This window comes from Cebus imitator, unplaced genomic scaffold (assembly GCF_001604975.1).
Source record: "Cebus imitator isolate Cc_AM_T3 unplaced genomic scaffold, Cebus_imitator-1.0 Scaffold28, whole genome shotgun sequence".
NCBI lineage: Eukaryota > Metazoa > Chordata > Mammalia > Primates > Cebidae > Cebus > Cebus imitator.
In genome coordinates this window covers 9,306,550-9,329,300 of record NW_016107343.1, presented here as the reverse complement: position 1 = coordinate 9,329,300, position 22,751 = coordinate 9,306,550, and the positions used below count along the sequence as shown (strand labels likewise).

The 22,751-nt window shown below is 43.1% G+C and overlaps 1 protein-coding gene across 1 annotated transcript in view; it reads right to left on the bottom strand.

Annotated features, from left to right (window-relative positions):
- SORL1 (sortilin related receptor 1) overlaps nt 1–22,751 on the bottom strand; it is a 175,587-nt gene that overhangs the window by 45,577 nt on the left and 107,259 nt on the right. Inside the window, exons 22-27 of the mRNA XM_017523565.2 lie at nt 19,560–19,733; nt 17,225–17,338; nt 13,060–13,182; nt 10,036–10,155; nt 3,579–3,704; nt 877–984 (exon numbers count right to left, since the gene is read on the bottom strand). Of these exons, the coding sequence (XP_017379054.1) occupies nt 877–984; nt 3,579–3,704; nt 10,036–10,155; nt 13,060–13,182; nt 17,225–17,338; nt 19,560–19,733 (765 nt within the window). The remainder of the gene's footprint in view (nt 1–876; nt 985–3,578; nt 3,705–10,035; nt 10,156–13,059; nt 13,183–17,224; nt 17,339–19,559; nt 19,734–22,751) is intronic.

Here is a 22,751-nt window from a genome sequence, read left to right as displayed (position 1 = left end):
TGTGTGTATATGCATATCCTGTTGGTTCTATTCTGGAGAACTCCAACTAACACAACTAGAAAGCAACTATTTCAGAGTTTCCAGGTCATACAACCTCCGTTACAATTACTCGATTCCACCACTACAGCTTGAGAACAGCCATATACAATATGTAAGCAAACAGTCGTTACTGTATGCAAATCAAACTTCATTTAATAGAGCAGGTTACGGAATGGATTTTGCCCACAGGCTAGTTTGCCACTCCCTGCACTGATACATTAGCTCTCAACCTGGACTGCACAGTAGAATCACCAAGAGTACCATAAAAGTCCCAACGCCCCAGCCACATCTCTGCTAATTAAATCAGAATCTCTGGGGGTGAGGTCCAGGCACCAGAAGGTTTTAAAGCTCCCCAGGTGATTCCAGTATATAATCAAAAATGAGCACTAGTGACCCAAGGCAATCTTTCTGGGTCTAAAGAAAACTGAAGATAAAAAGAGTCACCTGGCCTAAAAATGCCCACCCACCCCCTACTCTACCCTCAGTGATACTCAGCAACACTAATAAAACCAATCAAGTAGAAATAAGTGGCCAACTCAAAACAACTGGCCAATTCATAGAACATATTTCAACTAAACAATAACATTCACTGAAGAACAAACTAAGCTCACCATCACTCCCAATCCTGCCCTTCTTCCTTCCTGCTCTCCTTTAACCAAACCATGTCTCCCTGCCATGATCAACCTCCAGGAGTCCTAGCCAAGTACTTGGGGGTCAACTCAGTTACAAGCTAACCACAAGCAGGTACTGAGGAAATGAAAGGATTTAGTCCAATATAAGCTCTTCACTCACAATCACCAGGCCTGGGTGTTTCCCGCGGGCAAGGAATGAACTCACCGCAGTGCTGTTCATCTGAGCCATCAGAGCAATCACGCAGACCATCGCAATGTTTGCTGGATGGGATGCAAGTGCCATTTGGGCAGCGGAATCCATTGCACTTCTTCTCTGAAATATAATTCAACAATACAAAAGAATGACGCAGAGGAAACAGGCAGGATTTCACATACAGTGCTGGCAGGAGTATACACTGGTACTACCACTGGGGAGGCCAATTTGGCTATAACCAGCAAAATGACAAATGTATATATACTTTGACCCAGTAACTGCTCTTTTGTATAAATGCATTCTACTTACACAATTGAAAAAATTATGTAAATAAAGGTTTACAACCTTGTACTTAACCTAAGTACCAGTGCTGCACTACGACACTGTTTGACATAGATTGAAAACTGTCCATCAGTAAGGTGCTGTTTTGTAAATTATTGTACACTGGAACACTAGCTATAAAGAGATGGAAGAAGTGCTCTATAAAAATTATGCCCTAGATATACAGTTCTGTGAAAAAACAAGGTGCAAAACAATATGCAAATTTAAATATTATGGGTATGAAATAGGACAATAATACAGAGTAGATTTTAATTTGTATATATGTGCACAAAAAGATTGTGAAGAATTATACAACCTTGTTTCCCATAAGGAAAACGTGGGAACTGGGCAGGTGAGGTGATCAACCTTTAATTCTATACCTTTTTGCACATTTTCCATTTTGAAAATTTCTATTTTGATGTGTGTGTGTGTGTGTGTGTGTGTGCGTGCCCACACATGCACATGTGTTTTTAAGGCACAGTCTTGCTCCATCACCCAAGCTAGAGTGCAGTGGCGTGATCACAGTTCACTACAGCCTCTACCTCCCATCCTCAAGCAGTCCTGCCACCTCAGCCTCCTGAGTAGCTAGGACCACAGGCATGCACCATTACGCCTGGCTGATTTTTGTATTTTTTGTAGAGGTGAGGTCTCGCCATGTTGCCCAGGCTGGTCTCAAGTTCCTGGGCTCAAGCCACCCTCTCGCCTCAGCCTCCTAAAGTGCTGGGATTACAGGTGTGAGCCACCATACCTGACCTAAGTATATTTTTTAGAAGAAAAAGAAAAGTGTCAGTGAATAGAAAAAGCACAATATGAGTCTTGACTATAAAATCTTAGTTTTATAAAGCTCTTTAAATCACTCACTGAGCTTAATTATGGAGGAATTCTAAAGCAAAGCCGTTTTAGAGAAAGTCTGCCTAGAAATGGGAAGAGCCTGAGGTTTCACCACAGTTCTAGGGCAAAGTAAACTAGAACTGAGGTATCCTGATCAGAATCTTTAGTACTAGGTCATCCTTTCTCCTGAGCAAAAAATTACTGCCAGGAACTGGACTTGAAAATCAGTTCTGGCCAGGTGCAGTGGCTCACGCCTATAATCCCAGCACTTTGGGAGGCTGAGGTGGGTGGATCACTTGAACTCAGAAGTTTGAGACCAGCCTGGGCCATATGGCGAAAACCTCATCTCTACAAAAACTACAAAACTTAGCTGGACGTGGTGACCCACCCCTGTAGTCCCAGCTATTCAGGAGGCTGAGGTGGGAAGATGAGTTGAGCCCAAGAGGTTGAAGCGGCAGTGATCCAGGATCACACTGCTACACTCCAGCCTGGGTGACACAGAGAGACCCTGTCTCAAAAATAAGAGAAAGAAAATCACTTCTAATGGGGCAGTCATAGAGACTTTGCAAACCGAGCTCTGTGTGGAATAGTTCTTTGAGGATTAAGTATAGGCACGAAAATGTGTTTTAATCCTGTAAAATGTAATCATTTCTGGGAAATTAGCCAAAGGATATCAAAACAGAAACGGTAAACAAGTACCACTATTTGAAAAAAAATGGTTACTGTCACTAAGTAGAAAAAGTATTTTAAAAGAGGTATAAATCAAAATTACATGAGGTAAACACACACATTTCATTAGTGGAAGCAATTAAAAAGATATAAATCTAATATCAATGGAGACTTGGGGAAACATGCACCATATTACTAGTAGAGTCATATTTAGTATAATCCCTTGGAAATCCAATCTGGTAATGGAGAGACTCAAAAACTGGTCAGAACCTTTCACCTTACAACTCCATACTGAAGAACACCTCTCAGGAAATATCTCAAAGAAAAATCAAGCCTCCATTTCCAAGGACATGAATAGTGGTACTAGCATAACAGTATAAAACTAAAAACCTCAAATGTCCAACCAAGAAGCAACTATGCAAACTAGGTTATGGTAATATAAAGCGAATACGCATCTTCCATGAAAATCCTTACTACAGAAAAATACAGAGTTGCGTAAATATGTTTACTTAATATTGTAACACAAAAGGAGTAGAATGTATAACAACATGTAGACAACTAACAAGCCATGAAAATTTGGAATGTTTGGCAGAAGAATAGAGAACCTTAAAAATATTTGGTTTCAAAAAGCATTTTTTATATATTTTGTTTGTGTGACAGCATTTTATATAGTTTGTTTGTGGCGGGGGGCAAATTGCTTGCCTGCAAATCTTAAGACTACATGATGCATCATATAGCAGTATAACACAGAAAGCAGGTGGGCTTATTTAGTTTCAGAGTGGCGATATGGGCATAGGAGAACAGCATTTCATCCCCTGGCTCTCTGTTGCCTCTCTTACTGAATAGCAGACACTGGGGAGGCTCAGGGAGGGAGCTGGAATATCTGCATTTACCACAGTTGACTGGATCCTCATCAGAACCATCCTGGCAGTCCGTGTCCCCGTCACATGCCCACCGCTGGGGGATGCAGTGACCGTTTCGGCACTGGAAGTTGGAGGCCTCACAGGTGTGATAGATGGCTGTAACAGAGGCAAGAGACAAAGTCACACACCCCTCATCTCCATCCCCCGCCAACTGTGCAAGTGGGTGAGCTGAAAGAGGTATGCACCAGATAGGAATAAGGTCTGAACTGTGAAGCACCCAGGTTTCTCCTCGGCTGGGAACTGGGCACTTGGACTGACCTTGCAGTGGAAGGCAGCCCCCTCGATGGGCTTGAGCCTATGGATTTATAAACATGACACAAGCCATTGCCCAGGCCCAGATGCACACGTTAAAAAAAATCACTCGCTGTTCACAACAACCTATGAGGTAAGTATTATTCCCCTTCACAAATGAGAAACAGGCACAGAGAGAACAGGAAACTTAAAGATCATTAAGTAGTAACACCAAGGCAGCCCAAGGCCTGTACTTCTACTATGCCCTGGTAGTTTACCTTCTCACCCAAATCCTCTTACTCATCCAGATGCTGAGAAATAGGGGGTGGCAGCCTGTACTCAGGAGACGGAGTCCTGGACCTGGTGCAGCCACTGTGTGGCGACCTCAACTTCACATCCTTACAGTGATACCTAAAGGCCCTGCTAAGTTCTGGAAGGCCATATATTACGATTCTTAAAAAAAAATAAAATAAAATAAAATAAAATAAAAATAATGTCAAATGTGAAAAACCTCAGGCCCAAAGAATATAAAAGAGCCATCCAAAATCACAGAGAAAGCAGGCCCAAGAACATGAAATTGTCTTTCTGTAGACTTGAGGCAACATCTACTAGCCAATAATATGTGGTGTCCACTATAATCACTAAAAGCCAAAAAGAAACTAGTGAAACAGAGAGTCACTGTTAAAAATGAATAGGCTCCTCTGCACACATGGGCTGAGGCCACCTGGAAGTCATTTAGAAACATCTCAAAATCTCAAACACTAGTTCAAATGCATAATATATGCCTTAAACCCAACCATCACTCCTAATGGTCCTCTCCATCTGATTTCCTCTTCCTCCTCTGAAACAGAAAACTGTGTCTGTTCATTGCTGAATGCAAGCCAGGACTGGCCTTGTTTACAACCAGCATAAAATAATAGAACCTAGATAGATGGGCTCTCTGTTAGTTTAACTGTGTGGACAAACGACTCCACAACAGAAAGAAACAAAACACACAGAAGTGGGTTGTTGAGAGCAAACTGTAGTTTTCTATTCAATTGAGACAGTTGGCAATAAGCTTCTCAAACACTGGGGAAATGGCCTTATGATGTCCTCAGGAACTTCTACTGCATTTGAGGCTATTTTTTTGCAATGGTCAGAAATCCAAAGAACCTGATTTTTCAAACTACTTTAAAACAAGTAGTGGCTCATTACCTATGTCTTCCCATCTCTCCAAAAACCAAGGCTGTATTTGGCAGGATGTACATACAACTATAAGTAGTTTCAATATTTACCACCTTTGGCACTCAGACTCCATTAAACATCTTTAAAAACTACGCTTATTTCTGATAAGAGGAATGAATGTATCATGCATGTTACATGAGTTTCTGCCCCAGTAACAGCCATCGCCTGGAATGCTTTTGATTTATTCGTGTCACAAGCCTGACAGCCTTTCAAAATATCCCTCACACTCTGCTCACATTCATAAAATATAAAGTTGCCTAAACCGATCGCCATACTAATCTAGTTATTATTCAGCCTGTACATTTCATTTTTAATTGAAGACAATTTCAGAGTGCTAGTGAAGTTTCTAAGTGACAATTCTAGGAGGCATGGCTGAGATCTCCAGATTCTATCACAGAAGCTGAGATCATAAAGAACATAATCAGTTTTAACAATTTCATTCAAGTGGCCAGGTATGAGTGGAATGCGTAATGCATTATCTTTTTCTAGATTTTTCTATCTTCTCAGTAACTTACTAGCTCTGATTTTGAGTGCCTGGTAAATATTGCATGCCTAATAGATAATTTTTTTTTAATTAAAGGATGGAAGAAATGGACTGTAATCCAGACTGAAGACTTTAGGGAAGAAAAGGAAGAATACTCTGCATGGTAAGATTCATTGTAACTGTAAGAATGGTGAGGTTCATGTGGTAAACAATCATGTAAACCTAATACCAGTTTCTAATATAGGTCATTATCCTACAATTTAATCTTTGACTCAGAACTTTCCTGATTCATCAAGATCTGCTAAAACACCTGGTTAAAAGCATTAACCAAGCATAAGCAGAGCAGAATGGATGAAATAAGTACTAAAACTGAAAAAGTATTGCCTTAGTTCTTACAAAGCACTGGACTATTAAGAAGTGCACGAAAGTCAGGCAGAATGGCTCACACCTATAATCCCAGCACTTTGGGAGGCCAAGGCAGGTGGATCACTTTGAGGTTAGGAGTTCGAGACCAGCTTGGCCAACATGGTGAAAACCCATCTCTACTAAAAAATGCAAAAATTAGCTGGGCCTGGTGGCGCATGCCTGTAGTCTCAGCTACTCAGGCGGCTCAGGGAAGAGAATCGCTTGAACCTGGGAGACAGGGATTGCAGTGAGCCAAGATCATGCCACTGAACTCTAGCCTGGGAGACAGAGTGAGACCTTGTCTCAAGAAAAAAAAAAGTATATAAGAAGAGGACCAGGTGTTCATGCCTGTAATCCCAGCACTTTGATGGGATGAGGTAAAAGGATCATTTGCACCCAGGAGTTCGAGACCAGCCTGGGCAATACAGCGAAACCCCATCTCTACAAAACATGCAAAAATTAGCCAGGCATGATGGCACATGCCTATAGTCCCAGCTACTCAAGAGGCTAAGGCAGAAAGATAGATTGAGCCCAGGAGGTCAAGGTTACAGTGAGCTGTCACCATACCACTGTGCTCTAGCCTGGGAGACAGAACAAAACCCTGCCTCAAAAAACAAAAAGTAAGTGATGAAAAAAAATCACAATTTGAATGATTAATGACATAGAAGAAAAAATGTAAAGAAAGAACACTGAAAAATAAAAGGCCGATTTGAGAAAGAACCAAACAGAAATTCTAGACACAAAACATATACTCATGGAAATAAAAAAAAACAGCTCAAGGTATATGTGAAACAGCAGATTAAAGTTAGCTGAAAAGAAAATTGTTGAACTGGAAGATAAATCTAGAGAAGTAGCTCAGATTCTAGCAGAGTCAGTAAGAGACAGCAAATATAGAAACAGGAGGGACGAGAACAACAGAATGAGGCAGTCTAACAAATGGGTGAGGGTAACTGCTGAAGATGAGACCAGAGAAAGTAGCTGAAGAGTTAGTAACTGTAATTTCCTAGAGTTGTCTTTTGAAAAATTATCATATCTTAAAGTCTCAGCAGGATAAATAAAAATAATTCCACAACTACGTAGGGGAAACTAAGAGCAATAAAACTTAACTAGAAAGAAAAGAATGTCTGTTGTTATTTGAACAGATGACTAAGAGCAGAATTCAAATCAACACAAAAGAGGCCAGGAAGAAATGGAAGAATTCTATGAAAATACTCATGGAAAATCACCAAAAACTAGAAACCCAGACCCATCTTGAGGATTAAAGATATGTCTATACTACTAAAACCTTAAAGAGTTTGCCACTCATAGACTCCTGCTGCAAAACCACTGAAGGGTGTACACTGACGGGAGGCATTAGCAACAAGATACAAAAGTAACTGGTAATAGTTGTGTGCCTACGCAGAAGTGTAGTTACTAAAAAAGAGTAACAGGCTGGGCGCAGTAGTTCACACCTATAATCCCAGCACTTCGGGAGGCCGAGGCAGGCGGATCACGAGGTCAAGCAATCAAGACCATCCTGGCCAACATGATGAAACCCCATCTCTACTAAAAAAATATATAAAAATTAGCTGGGTGTGGTGAGGCACGCCTGTAGTCCCAGCTACTCAGGAGGCTAAGGCAGGAGAATCGCTTGAACCTGAGGCAGAGGTTGCAGTGAGCTGAGATCATGCCATTGTACTCCAGCCTGGTGACAGAGTGAGACTCTGTCTCAAAAAATAAATACATAAATAAATAAAAAAGAGTAACAATGAAGTTGAGGGTTTTTAAATATAAAACTAAAATATTAAATATTTAGTGGTTAAAATACTAGGTATTTTAGTACTGGAAGTGTAGGCAGAGGTTTGGATCAAATTCTAAATTCCTCATATATCTAGGAGAGGGGAAAGATGTTAAGAATACACATAAAATGTCTACAGGTAATTGTCCTAAAAAAAAACAGAATTCAGATGTATATGTTTACAAACAACAGCAGTGGGTTGAGGCAAATAAAGAAAACAGCCCCATGGAAAGCAAAAGTGGGAAAAAGAAGAGCAAAGTGGATGCAGAGCATAGTGCGCATCTGAGCTGATGCCAACGGGAGGTCAGCTACCCTGACCTACTTCTTTTGGCACTGTACATAGCTTAATTTAGTAGGTCTGAAAATGAGGTATCATGCCACACATCACCATGAGCTCACATTCGACCTCCAGCTATTTTGAGAGGACAGAGAAGGTGGATCATCCTTAAAAGGTTTGTAAGAACAGCCCTTGGAACGAAGCTGCAGTTGGGCAACAAGGACTCTTAAGTTTTCTCCAGTTTGCCTTACCGGAAAAATATTGAAAAAAAAAACAGGAGTTTTATGCAAGCTTGCCTACAGAAATGAAGTTATCAATTCCTCTGTAACACCGGCACACATTGCTGACACATAAATTTGACTAAGGCAGTTGTGTTAACAAGATATTCAATCATATTGCAATTTACAAACTGCAATGTCCAAGTGCACCCTTCTAATTTATTAACTAATTATCCATCCAAACCCAAAGCTTCCAAACAGCATTCATGTATTTCCTGTGCCAATGGCAGCTCCTTTATGGGCCTCGGTTCTTCCTCCTTCTATAAACCATGCTTCTGTACAGAGACACACATTTTGCTGCAGTCTTTCAGAAGCAGAGGTGTAGACATAGAGGCTGCACCTGGAAGGATGGACTTTACAAGGGAACAAGATTTGGTAACATCACAGAATATCTCGTGTGATGTACATGACATGTGAAGAGATCCATTCACTTCCTTAAGGCATATGAGGTCACCTCTAACTAAAACGAATGGAGGGAAGCCAGTTGCGTAAAATTACTCAATCCACAAAGGTTCTCTGAGCGCGTACTCTATTATGCGCTGGGCATTGCAGAGAATACAAAGGAATAAAAGAAGAGGTCATCTCTCTCCTTGGGGAAGCAAGTCTAAGCCAGAGCATAATGCACAGTTATTTATCCTTAGGTTTGAGATACAACAGATGTACCTTCTTTGTATTTGCTTTTACAAATTAGTAGGCATGCTTTGAGCTGCCAGATGCTGGGCAGTGTAGGAAGTGCTGGGATACTCTGGGGGCAAAGGAGGTTAAGACATGAGATTTAAAAGTCCAATAATTCTCAAGATTAATAACTGGCTTCAGATAATTGAGAAGTTGACTCAACGATGAATTGCACAATGAAGTCTGAATTATCCGAGGGTAAAAACAGATCTGTCCTGACCATAAAATGTTTAAATGAAACATCTTTATCTCCCTAGTGCAAAATCAGTAAAGGGGTTCAAGACAGAACTAAGAGCTTCTTGAGGAGGATGTAGAGCAAGTTCACTCAAGGAGCAATAAAATCTGGTTTCTATTCCTTAATTTTTGTTTTTTGACAAATTATAATGGGGTAAAATGATTATTATAAAATGAAATTTGTTTTCATTTCTCCACAAGCTTCCCAACTCTGCACTACTCACTGCGCACCGCCCCCAGCCTGCCCTGCCCTGTCATAATATATGCGGCCACCATTCATTCACTCATTCATAAAAATAATGTTGTGAACATAAGTGAGCACAACAAAATAATTAGAACATGACCCCTACCTCATAGCACCTAGCACTTGCCTTGCATTCATGTTTTTTCCATCTTTTAATAAAATCTTACCCAAAATGAGTGCAAACACAGTAATGGGTACAAACACAGTATGTATTTTTATTGTTTGGGAAACCCCCTGATGCTCCATTTTAAAAAACATAAGCTAGTTCAGTGCTTAGTTAAAGTATGGACCCCGGCCGAGGGGCTGGTCTAAAAACTGTTTAACACTGGTCCTGAATAAATGAGAAGCTTGAGCCAGAACACAAATCAATGATATCACTCAGAACACTGTTTAGTCAGTTGAAAGCTGGGTGTTGATTTACATTCTGGCACAGGCTCCTTATCTCATCATAGGCCAGCTCTTTGAAAAGCATGACACTTGTTGATTTCTAAGGTCCAAGCTAATTCTCAGAGCCTAGATTTTCCGATCCTTTAAAGCTATAATGTTAACCCATGCATGCACGGATGCATGCTGTCGACTGAGTCTAAGAAGTACTGACCGGTACAGTTGGCTTCGTCAGACCAGTCTCTGCAGTCGTTGTCCCCGTCACACACCCAGGAGGAGCGGATGCACATGCCGGAACTGCAGTTATACTCATCACTCCGGCACTGGTGCATTTCTGCAGGTGAGACCGCAGACAGAGAGGTGAGGACAAAAGCTTGTTCAGAATTTCGTCTCTGGTGTCAAAGCTCTCATAAAGGATGGAAATGGACCCATTATCACCAATTATCCATAGACGGCATGAATGAAGAGACTTTTACCAGGGACATGAGGTCATTTAGCAGCTTCCAGTGAGTGTGCTGCAAATGGGTTACAAGTATGCTGAGATATGGAGACCTCAGGCTCTTAGAGCTGCTCTTGACAAGAGCATCCTTGTCCATTCATCCCAGGGCTCTCCACCTATATTATCATTTTCTATGCTTGCTATGATGGGAAGAAGGTTAGGAAGCAGTGACAGAGGAGGCCAGTGAGTAGAACTTTCCAGAAACAGAGAGGACTCCTACAGACACAGCCTGTGGTTGGAGGAAAGGAACACTGAGAGGTCTGCATGCGCTGATCACTGTGAGATGCTCCGCTCAGGGAGAGCAAAATCAGTGCTGCGCTCCCAAAATGGAGGAAACATGACTTGGGACTTTCTGTGGGCAGAGCTCCAGGGACGTGGGTAGATGCACTGTCTCTAGCAGGGTAGGGGGCCTGGTGAAAGTCAATCAGTAGAGCTTGACCAAGAAGGGGAAGGAGGCCGCCCTGGCAACAGCCTTCAAAGCTTCCGGGGAGATCACGAAGACAGAATGCTGCAGACAGAGCTTGTAAACAACAGCAACTTATTTCTCTCACCTCTGCAGGCTAGGAAAATTCAAATGTTTATACTTCATATGTTGAAACTTAAAGTTCATATGTTGAAACTTAATCACCAATGTGATAGTATTAAGAGATGGTGCCTCTGTGAGGTAATTAAGTCATGGGGACAGAGCCCTCATGAATGGGATTAGTGTCATCATAAGGACACTAGGTGGGAGGGAGCTGTTCACCCCTTCTGCCATGCTGGTGTACAGAGAGAAGCATTTCCCTGCTTTCTTTCCCGAAGCAGAAGTGCCATCTAAGGATGCAGTGAAGGTACCACCTATGAGGAACAGGCCCTCACTAGACAGTAATTCTGCTGGCACTGCGATCTTGGACCTCCCAGTCTCCAGAGTGTGAGAAATGAAATGCTATTGTTTATAAATTACCTAGGCTAAGCATTTTGTTATCCCAGCCCGAACAGACTATGGCACAGAACTTTCCTATGGAGTTTACAGAGCCCCAGAAAACAGGAGCAGCCAAGCGTGGGACCCAAGGCAGCCGTCTCAGTCATTCTCCCCAAGATGCTTGTTAATGGCAAAGCTGGTAAATCAGATATTTATGAGGAAGAGTTTGGAAACTTATGAAGAGGACCTGCATCAGAGGAAGGGGCTAACTGGGACCCTAGGATGAATTCAGTTCAAACTAGTAAGAAGGGGCCATGAACAGAGGATCCGGGGGACTGAAACTGTTTAATGGTCAAACACGTGAGCTCAATGGCGCCAAAAGCAGGGAACCACATGGAATTTCCTTCTTACTAGGGCAAACCTAGCTACACATTTCAACCATCTAAGACTGCTGGTAAGGAAATGGCAGGGATGAAGGGAAAATAGTTGCACATTCCAAGGACGTGTTTTCAGGCACTTGAAGAAGGAAAACTATGGAATTTTTTAGAAACCTTCCAAGAGCCAGGCTAGGGGTAAATTCTGTGTGGAAGTGGCCCAGGCTCTGCTCTGCTGGTTAACTTGTGTTGAGACGATTCACAAGCTGCCCTTGCTCCCCTTATTTCCGCCCCTCTGTGAGTCAAACCGCCTGCTCATTATCAAGCAGGATGCGTCCATGGGCATAAGCACAGTATGGATGGACCTGCCCCTGTGGACAGGGAGAGAGGGCCCAGTAGGGCTTAGCCAACTCATCACCACGTCTGGGTCAGAGTCTGGCCTCCACTCTCACTTCCCTCTCATGCCTCCAATCTGGCACACCATGCTTATTGCATAATGTCTCCTTCGTTGGTCAGCAACTATGAGTCTGGGACCAGGGACCGTTAACTAAGACGGGTCTCATGAAACTGACAGGCAGGCACTGTGAAACAGAAATAGTGGAGGATTAGAAAACAGGAGACATGACTTTCAGTTCCCCATTCTGACACAAACTAATTGTGTCACCCTGAATAAGCCCCCCTGACCACTATAGACCTCAGTCACTTTAGAAAGTAGAAATCAAAAGGATTGGACCAGAGAATCTCTATCATTCCTTGGAATTGTAACCCACTGTTTTTCTAAATATAAAAATGTCCATTCAGAAAACAGATGCTCACTCAATGCCTATACCATCTGCTGACTTCTAATAATAACAGAGTTGAATGAAGTAAATTGGTTTGAAAAAAAAAAAAAAAAAACAGTTCACAGAGGTGCAGATTTGTGTCTTCAGCGGGCTAATCTCACACCCACTCAGGCATGTGGGCCAAGCCTGGAGAGCTGTTAATAACCCCCTGAATTCATTCAGAAATTTACTTCCTTATCATCACCTTTCATCCTTATAGCATCTCTCTAAAGCAAAGCAGGGTCCATTTCCCCATATTTTTGATTAGAAGACAAAGGCTAATCTAAGAGTGACTAAGTGACAGGAGCTGAGTCTGGGCTCCATCCTTTCTGACCATGAATCGTGAGGATTCAGTTCTGCTGGAGGCACTTGATCCAGAGTTAGTGGGACCTTAGATTCCCATTAACTCTGTATCAAGTGCCTCCAGCAGAACTGAATCCTTATGAAAACAGCAAACAACCTCTTTAAGAATGGAACAGAGAAATGACTCCACCCCACCATGTGGATGGAAGAAGCCATTCAGCTAGAACATCATAAATCTGATGGCTATCAGAAAACCACCCTGTCCACCAATACAGCCCTGTAAGGGAGCACAGTGACCCTCCTCTCCAGAGCAGGGATTCAGGATGTGGTGTTCCCTTACCACAATGATTTTCATCACTGTTGTCTCCACAGTCATCCTCAAGATCACATTTATAGGAGAGTGGGATACAAGTCCCAGACTCCTGGCAACGAAACTGAGTGTCCAGGTCACAGATGGTGGTAGCTAAAATGGGAGAGAAAGATGACAGACTCCTTAGGTACAATTCATTCCCCACAAATGTAAACATCCTACCAGAAAATCAATTAAGAAATAGAAGAAAGCAGATATTAACTGTAGCAACAGAAATTAAACCTAGACTTATAGAAGAAATAAATTGCATGAGAGCCTGAAATTTACAACCAAGGGAGATAAGGGCATATCTTTCTGTGGACAGCTTCCAGATTGGAACAGGACTGGGAAAAGTGAGAAACTGTCATCTTTTTGGGAGAGAGAGTGATAGGCTAGATTACCTCCTAAGATCCCTTCAGATGCTAAAGGGTCTTCCCAAGTAAGTGGCAGCAATACCTTTATCTACAAAACTACCATTAGAGAAGCTCGATTTCACATGAGAAGTTAGCTCTTCATTGCACAGATGGTAAAGGAGCATGGAGGTGGAATTCTATAGCAGGAACATAGGCTCTGTCTGCAGTCGGTCAAGACTGGACATCAAATCCTGGCTCGACCTCCTCCTGGGGAAATTAATTTTAAACTCTCTATGGCTCAGCTTCCTCAACAGTAAAATGAGGGTAAGATTTTGACTGTGATATCAAGCACTGTGTCCAAGTGCTTGATATCACAGTCAAAAAGACTAGGTTCGTTCTTTTGCTTTTTGAGATGGAGTCTTGCTCAGTTGCTAAGGCTGGAGTACAGGCGCCATATCGGCTCACTGCAACCTCCGCATCCCGGGTTCAAGCAATTTCTCTGGCCTCAGCCCCCCAAGTAGCTGGGATTACAGGTGCCCACCATCAAACCCAGATAATTTTTGTATTTTTAGTAGAGACGGGGTTTCACCATGTTGGCCAGGCTGGTCTCAAACTCCTGACCTCAAGTGATCCACCCACCTCAGTCTCCCAAAGTGCTGGGATTACAGGCATAAGCCACCATGCCTGGACAAAAAGACTAGATTTGAATCAAGTCTGCTACCAACAACTTACTTAACCTAGCCATTCTGTGCTTCCATTCCCTCTACCACAAAACTTTATCCAGTAGAATTATTATGAAGATAAATCAGGGAACAAGTTTGGAACCAGAGCCTATTAAATAGGATGTAAACATAATGGGCTCTAAACAAATGTCACTTCTCTTCCTCATCATTCCTCATGTCCTTCTGGCATTAAAATGGATATAGAATTAGATTTTTCTTCCTCTCCTACATAGATATTTCCTGTGCTTAGGTACATTCCCTGGCACCCCAAGAAAGACCCTCCAGGAAAGGTAAGGAGAAGGCAGGCTGCTCTCGGAAGCCATGAAAGGATGACCCAGGAGGTAAAAGGTGGCAGAACAGAATCCTGGCACGGGGGAGGAGGTGCGTGCATGAAATGCCAAATAGCAATGCTGCCGTTAGACATCCCAGCAGCTCTTATTTGAGGCTCCATTTCTTCTCTGTAATTGAGCTTGTGGTGGGAGGCAGGGGATGAATGCAAAATGACAAGACTGCAGGGGATTCACATCAAAACCCTGAGTGCCTGACAGCCACCCAGCTGGAGCAGTCCGTGTAAGAGAGAGGGAAACCCACTGACAACATCCCTCCTGCATCCCTGTGTTCCCCCTCCTCCTCTGCTCCCTGGCAACTGGAGGGGGGCCTCACTTAACTTCCCACATGGCAGTCCTCAGTCACAGTGGCCCCTTTCCTGCAGCCCTGCTTGGGAACAGGGCACCTTTTTCCTCCACATGCAACCTCCTTGATGAAGGAGACACACGTGCAGGCACAGATAAGCCCCTCTCTCTTGGTTCCCAGATTCTGAGTTTTAAAACCTTCTGGTTCCTCCTCTCCATGCCTCAACCCCATCTGACATGTGCGGACCTGATCCAAGTGAAACAGGAAGACGACGGAGCAGAAAGCAAGTCTTGGGGTCTCTGGAAAGTGAATCCCAGTTGACATTCACACCAAGGTGGGAAGAGGACAGGGCCAACTCCATACTTCATGCATAACTGTACAATCTGCAACAGAGCTCAGGGACTGGGTGGGAGGAAGGCACTGGGGGCAGCAGGTGCCTCCCAAAAAATGGAGGTCTTCATTTCTCTCAAAACTCAGAGCCAATACATGATTCAGCTTGTCCACTCAAGGCCTGGTAGAAACCAGGCCCAGCGGCACGGGGAGGGGCGCTGTGCCTCCTGTGTACCTCACTCTTGGATATGAGGTCATCTGGTTTGTATCTCGCTGCTTCCACTGTGCCTATTGATGTCTGGGCAATTTCCTTGCAACTTGTTAATGCTAAGAAGCATCTTCTGTCCCACCCGGATATGTAATAAACTCCCTTCCATTATCTGCTTCAATGCTGTTAATAAGCATTAATGTTTTTAAAGTGCTTTGGTTATTCCCCCACAAATATAACACCTTCCTGCAATGCTGGTAGGCAGAGGAGGCTTTATAGGCCTTATTTTTTGCAGAAAAGACACAACACAGAGAGGCTAGTGCTTTCCCAGACCTGCCATTCAGCAAATAAGCTCTTCTCCCTCAGTGTGAAAGGCATCCTCTGAAGCCAAGGGACAATGTTTAAGAAAAGGCTTTGTAAATAACCCTCTATCAGCCAAAAAGGGCAGTCTATAGGATTGCAGGGCCCAGATGTGTTTAATGAGCTGAATATTTCTCAAGTTGCTTTCTGGGTGAAGTGGCAGGGGAGCCTGGCCCAGGCCTCATGGATGACTGGCTAAATGAGTATCCAGAGCTGCCCATTAATCTGTTCTTACAGTACAAATGGGTAAATGAGTCCCTGGATTGCCAAACGTAAAATATTTAAAAGAGAAGCTTCTGACTTGGTTCCTGGCTTCCCTGCTTCTGGTCTCCCTCAATTTAATGCATTCTTTCCATGGCTTATCCTTCCAAAGGTGAAATTTTATCACATCACATCAGTGGTTCCCAACTCCTTCTCCAATAAAGTCTGAAAAGCCCTTGCTGCCCTGGGCCCTGCCCACTCATCCGACTTCACCTTGTCCCCTGTGCCCATGCCTGTTAACAATAACTCAAACCAGTTTCCCAGCCATGCCAGCTTCCCCACATGCTGCTTCCTTGCCTGTGAATTGATTCCCTCCACCTCTGCTGAGTTTACCCCAGACACGCTCCAGAGCTCTTTGCTAGGGCTCGCCTAAGTTTGCTTTGGGTGCCCATCCTACATGCACATGACACTTCCCCATCGCAGTGCCCACTGCTCAACTGTAACTGCCTATTTTTCTGACTCCTACTTCAGACTGTGAACTCCGTTTCCACATTGATTGGCAATACATATGCAGGCCCAGCACAGAGCCCAGAACACAGGGTGTGCAGCAAGTGCTTGTTGAGTGAATGCATGACTGACAAAAGGGCAAATCATCTCCTTATAAGATAATGTCAAAGCTATTAAAAATGAAGAAAAGATAGTGAAAATGTGTGGTTAATAAACTATCTGTTATATGTGGTTGTTTGGTTTTCTTTAACTTCTGCTAGCCACCGTCTTATACTTTAGAAGTCAGACCTTAAACATTATACAGCTCAAAGATGACATTTACATGGCATGTACACCAATGGCCCCATACTGTAGGCCAAGCTACGCATTACTAACCAATACAAATAAATCTCTCTTGAGCCTGGTAAGTAGCCAACATGAACTCACTGGAGTAAATACTCATTTCCCATCTTGAAAAGGCTGAATATTAAATTTCCAAAACAAAGAACATCACCTGTTCACTCGCCCCAAGTCACCAGCTTTATTACAGAGCCACAGCTAAGATTAGAGCCCAGATTGCCAAATCAGTTTCTGCCATGTGATGTTTACTTATAAATCTCTTGTAATGAGTGGTACTTCTGGGGTAGTTAAAAAAATATTAAGTATCCAATATTAATCCTATATATCGAATATCTACCTATATACGGAAATACATTTTCTCTGTCATCTAAGCCCCATCAACTTAGATGGGCATCACCAACCATGGGTGGCCTTTACCCTAGACCTTATGCCCTCTGCCTGGGAAGAGCCAACCAGGCTTCTGAGTAATGGTAAATGTTTAATGTCCAAGCCAGAAGACTTACGGCAGTTTCTCTCATCGCTCATGTCTCCACAGTCATTGTCGAAGTCACACCACCAAATGCTGTTGATACAGTTCCCGTTGCTGCAGCGATACTGGTTGCGGAGACAGGTGTTCTCTAGCCATCAGAGTTCGGCAGGGGAGGAAATGAAGCCAATATTATTCTTACTGGTGGGCCACAGGACATTCTCTTTTGAGTTTCCCTTCCTTTAGTAATGTGATGATAAAGGCAGAGGAGGAATGCCAAGCACACATGTATACAGGGAAGGAAGTGTCCCATACCAGCCTCTTGCTTTCCTCTTTTACTTAAAAACAAAGGAGAGGAGGCAGGCTGGAAGAAATATTTGGAAGTGGATATGATGCTTAAGAAGGATAACTGGCCGGGTACGGTGGCACACACCTGTAATCCCAGCACTTTGGGAGACTGAGGTGGGCGGATCACAAGGTCAAGAGATTGAGACCATCCTGGCCAACGTGGTGAAACCCCATCTCTACTAAAAATACAAAAATTAGCTGGGTTTGGTGGTGCATGCCTGTAGTCCCAGCTACTTGGAGGCTGAGGCAGGAGAATCACTTGAACCCAGGATGCGGAGGTTGCAGTGAGCCGAGATCATGCCACCGCACTCCATTCGCTCCAGCCTGGTGATAGAGTGAGACTCCGTCTCAAAAAAAAAAAAAGAAGGATAGCGATGACAACATTTGAGTCTATTGGGTATTGAATACAGTACATCAACATTATAAAATACTAATTATATAAGGAACTCCTTAATGGGCTGTGTCTACACAATATTAAAGCATACAGATTCAAAATATCTACAGGTATTTTTTATATATAGTTATATATATCCATATATACTCCATCTATCGAGCAAATGAGTTACGAAGATTTTCTCAATACTCTGAGAATTTTTTCTGCCCCATGACTACTTTAATGCAAGCAATTAAAATTCCTCACAGAAAATGTATTGTTTGGCAAACTGCATCAAAGACATGATTGGTCTCTTATTTGGATAATCAAAGACATTCTAATGGGAAATATGGAGTAGCTTTCTTCCCCTCCTCTTGGAATTTAGTGTTGATTCTATTTCTTTCCAAACAGTTTTAAGATTGTATCCACAGCCTGAAAGAAAGTCTCTTGTTTCTAAGAAAGAAAGGCTCATCTTTTTTCTATTTATATTTCTTAAGGAAGACTGACTAAAAGGCTTCTATTATGTGTTTCGCTGACTTGGACTCGGGCTGCTATGAGAAGCAGGGTTAGGATTACAAAGCAAATACAGTAGGCACGGTGGCTCATGCCTATAATCCCAGCTCCTTGGGAGGCTGAGGAGGGAGGATCCCTTGATCCCAGACATTCAAGATCGGACTGGTTAACAAAGTGAGACCTCATCTCTGTAAAAGAAATTAGCTGGGCTTGTGCCCATAGTCCTAGGTACATGGAGGCTAAGACAGGAGGATCCCTTAAACCCAGGAGTTTGAGGCTACAGGGAGCTGTGAATGTGCCAGCCTGGGCAATACAGTGAGACCCTGTCTCTTTAAAAGTTCAAAACTTAAAACCCTGTCTCTTAAAAACTTTTCCCTTAAATCACAGATTAAGAGAAAGCAGAAATTCTGGCCATCAATCCATGCGCTTCATGACAAGGTACCCTCCTAGGGGTTAACCTTACTCACAGAAACATGAGGCTGGAGGCTGGGGAAGCGGTAAGGGTAAAAAGTACACAGGGAGGAAAAATGTTTAAATTTCAGAGGAAAGAGATTTTCAATCTGTATATTCAAATTCAGAGGGGGAGTAGGTGTAAGGCTGCTATAGCCACTTGATCATGGCACGAAAGTCTAGACTCAAAACACTTTGCGAACATTGGTCTGAAGGTTCAGGACGTGTTGGGCTAGGCTACCGCAGAGGACGGACAACCGTTAGGTGAGAGTAAGTCAACACCGAAGGAGGCACACTGGCTATTTTTCCAAGTCAGGTTAGTCCAACTTTCTTACCTTCTGCAAAACAGCATAAGGTAAGAAACCTGGATGTGAGGGATGTGTGAGGAGAGGAAGAAGCAAAAGAATAAAGAGGTAGACCCTGAAGAAAACCTGTGCCATCTGACATGAAACCAAAAAGCACAGCTACTACTTATAAAGGTACAGCTAGGCCTGTTCTGCATGAGGACTGAAGGCCTTAGAACCCAAACCAGTATTCTTGTTAAATATCTGGTAGGTTTGAGTTTTGCCTTGGACTTTTTCCAATAACCCAAAAAGGTGAGGAAACAGAGAGCTATCCCTCCTTCCCCTGGCGGGGAGGAAGAAATAAGGGAAGGAGGATGACAGGCGACCAAGAAAAAGGGACCCACCTTCTTTGACGCAGGTGTTGTTCTGGAGCTGATAGCCCTGAGGGCAGTCACACATCAAGTCCCCTGACGGGAGCACACTGCTGGACACGCCCTCTGGACACCTGCAGCTTCTACTGTTGTTGGCCTTGGGTAGGCACAGCAGGCTGCATGGCCTGGGCACACAGGCATTGCTTCCTGGAGGGAAGGCAAACAGCAGCAGGTAGGTTAATAAACACCACGAGGGAGGTACTGAATACAAGGAGACCCACTGCAACCTTTTTGTCTCATGGAAAGGACAGCGGGAAGCTCTGAAGGATCAAGTGGCAAGCTTTGGGGCCCCTGCTGTGCTGAAAACCTCTGCTCAGTTTAACCAGTGACTTGCATCCTGTCTTCAGCCACATCAGACTGCCCTAGAGCTGAGCCAGGCTGCAGTGTTCCTCCTGGGAATTAGGAATTGGGTTACTGAAAGACAGGAAAGAAACCAAGGAGCTGGAGCCAGGGAAAGGGTCATAGAGTGTGGGTGTTGAAGTCGCACACAGTAAGCCAAAACCATGTGGAAGTCAGAACTCTGGGTATGCAGATAAGCTCAGTCTGCAGACAGGAGACTAAAAGAGACTTATGGAAGCCAGGCATCTGCAGCGCCAGCTGCTCAGGAGGCTGAGGCAGGAGCATCGCTTGAGCCCAGGAGCTCAAATCCAGCCTGGGCAATATAGCAAGACCCTGTCCCTTAAAAAAAATTTTTAAAAAAACATTTTTAAATTAAAAATGTCTTTTTTTTTTTAAATTAAAAAAAACCATTGTTTTAATTTAAAAAAGAATCAGAATGTCTTTGGACTTTGTAGTCACAACACTGGTGGCTATAATACAGTTGAGCATTGCCTTCAAAATTCTGAATAAATTATTTTTAAAAAAAGAAAGAGACTTATGGAAAGAAGAAGCTTAATAAGAGGAAAAGAGAAAAAACCCCAGTCCCCATGAGGCTCTCCTAGACTTCCATCTTTGGGCTCCTTTATTTGTTCCATAACACTGTTCACTTGAGTGGTTTCTGCTCCTTAGGGCCTCAAAGGCCTTAATTAGAACATACACTTGGTTGATGGTGGGGCCAGGACAAAAATCCAGGTCTCCCCTTCTCAATTCCTTTGTGCCAGAGAGCAGCTCAGAGCTAAATGAGGAGCCAAGCACAGTGCTCATCGGCCACTGCTGTGCAATGAATTCATGTCAGGACTAGTTCATGCTGATCTAGCTCACTCCTGCCAATCTTTTCTCTGGTTCAGGCAATATCAGGGAGAGTCTGTAAAATCCATCACTGCACTCTTGAGAAGGAGCCTTTGTGGATGAACAAAGATGGCAAAAGTGCTGTCCTATCCCCTACATCGTTCCGGGGATGGTGGCTAAGAGGATGCATATACCATTTTATAACATTCTGAAACATGATACAACTACAGGGTCACAGAAACTGCAAAATCATGCTTTTTCTTGACTTTGACTGCAACTACTAATCATGAAAATGCAAAAAAATGAACATAAAACTTAGATAAAATTCAATTGTTAATTCTTCACATATGCTATGTCGTGCACAGAGACACCCTCCCCCACATCAGCACCATATCTAAATCATCTGTTGCCACCCAGCCAAGCATCCATCTAAACCATGCCTATCCTGGCGTACAGGTTGGACAAGGTTCATTAATGACAATTATTATCAATATGGATGATAATACACTCAGTAGCTTTGGGTGTGTGGGCACCTCACTGGTTAACTGACATTACAAATAAAATAAAAATCACAATTCTATGGCAACAATGTTATTATGATGCCAAGAAAAAGAGTAAGAGATATTACCAGGGAGAGAAAACATACACGTCCAGAGGAGGGGAAGTCCATATGATGAAACATTCTAAAAGGTGCAGCAAATAATCAATCATAAAGCTTGATTACTATAGCCAACTAGCCAGTTGACTACAGCAGAAGTCTCAGGCATCATTTCACTCTGATCCATTAGTGGGCACAGATTGCTTCTTTAATTCAAAGGCATAAGCCACTGGCTAAAAGAAGGAATGCAGAATTGACATAGAACCACCACTCATGAGAAACAACTCAAAAAAAGATGGGGGAACATGTGTTTCGTAGTCAAAAAACAATAGATCACCCAATGTTCCACAATCCTGAACAATAACAGAATATGATGTTATCTAAAAATGGCCTATTACCGGCTACGTGCAGTGGTTCACACCTGTAATACCAGCACTTTGGGAGGCTGAGGTCGGAGCATCACTTGAGCCCTGGAGTTTGAGACCAGCCTGAGCAACATAGTAAAAACCGCCTTTACCAAAAAAATAAGCAAAATTAGCTGGACAGGTGTCTGTGATCCCAGCCACTCCAGAGGCGGAAGTGGGAGGATCACTTAAGCTCAGGAAGCAGAGATTCAGCTAGCTGAGATGGCCACTGCACTCCGCCCTGGGCAACAGAGCTTGTCTCAAAAGCAAACAAACATATAAAAAAAAACACTCCATTGCAAGATGATTTTTTTACACGGGGCTCATGTCTGTAAAATAATGTAACTAACATTTTCATATGCAGAGCAAATACTCCTACCCAAACAAGCAAGAGCTAAGAGTAGAGAACTCAAAATGGGGTATCATATTTCAGGAAGCTGGTCTAGGCAGAGATGTATGAAATTGTACTCTAAGGCAGTAACCAGGGGCAAATTCTAAACCAAGCCCACCAAGTCACTGATCATGAGAGGTAGGCAGGGCAGGAATGTCCAGGCTGGTATGAAGCCAGAGAATGGAAAATGGGAGAGCTGCATCAGACAGAGAGAACCTGGAAGAAGACCGAAGGGGAATTCACCAACTCCTATGAAGGCAGTTCCACCACAGCCACAGACCCTTTATACAGGATGCCAATTGTCTTGAGTGGACCAGGCAATATGAAAACCGTCATCCCAATGAGAAGAGTTGACAAGTGAGAGCAATCATCTTCAAACACATTCCCTTAGAAGATCAAACATGTAGCCCTGTGATGTCTTCACTGGGCATATTCAGAACATTTTCAGATTTCCTGTTTGGAAAATTCCTCCAGAAATACTTTAGGAGCCAAGAATGTCATCATCTCAAGTATCTATACACTTGGCAATTATCAGAATCAAATCTACCCCAAATAATAAATACGTGCCCTCAGTATAGATATTTAAAAGCATGTATTTACTGCAG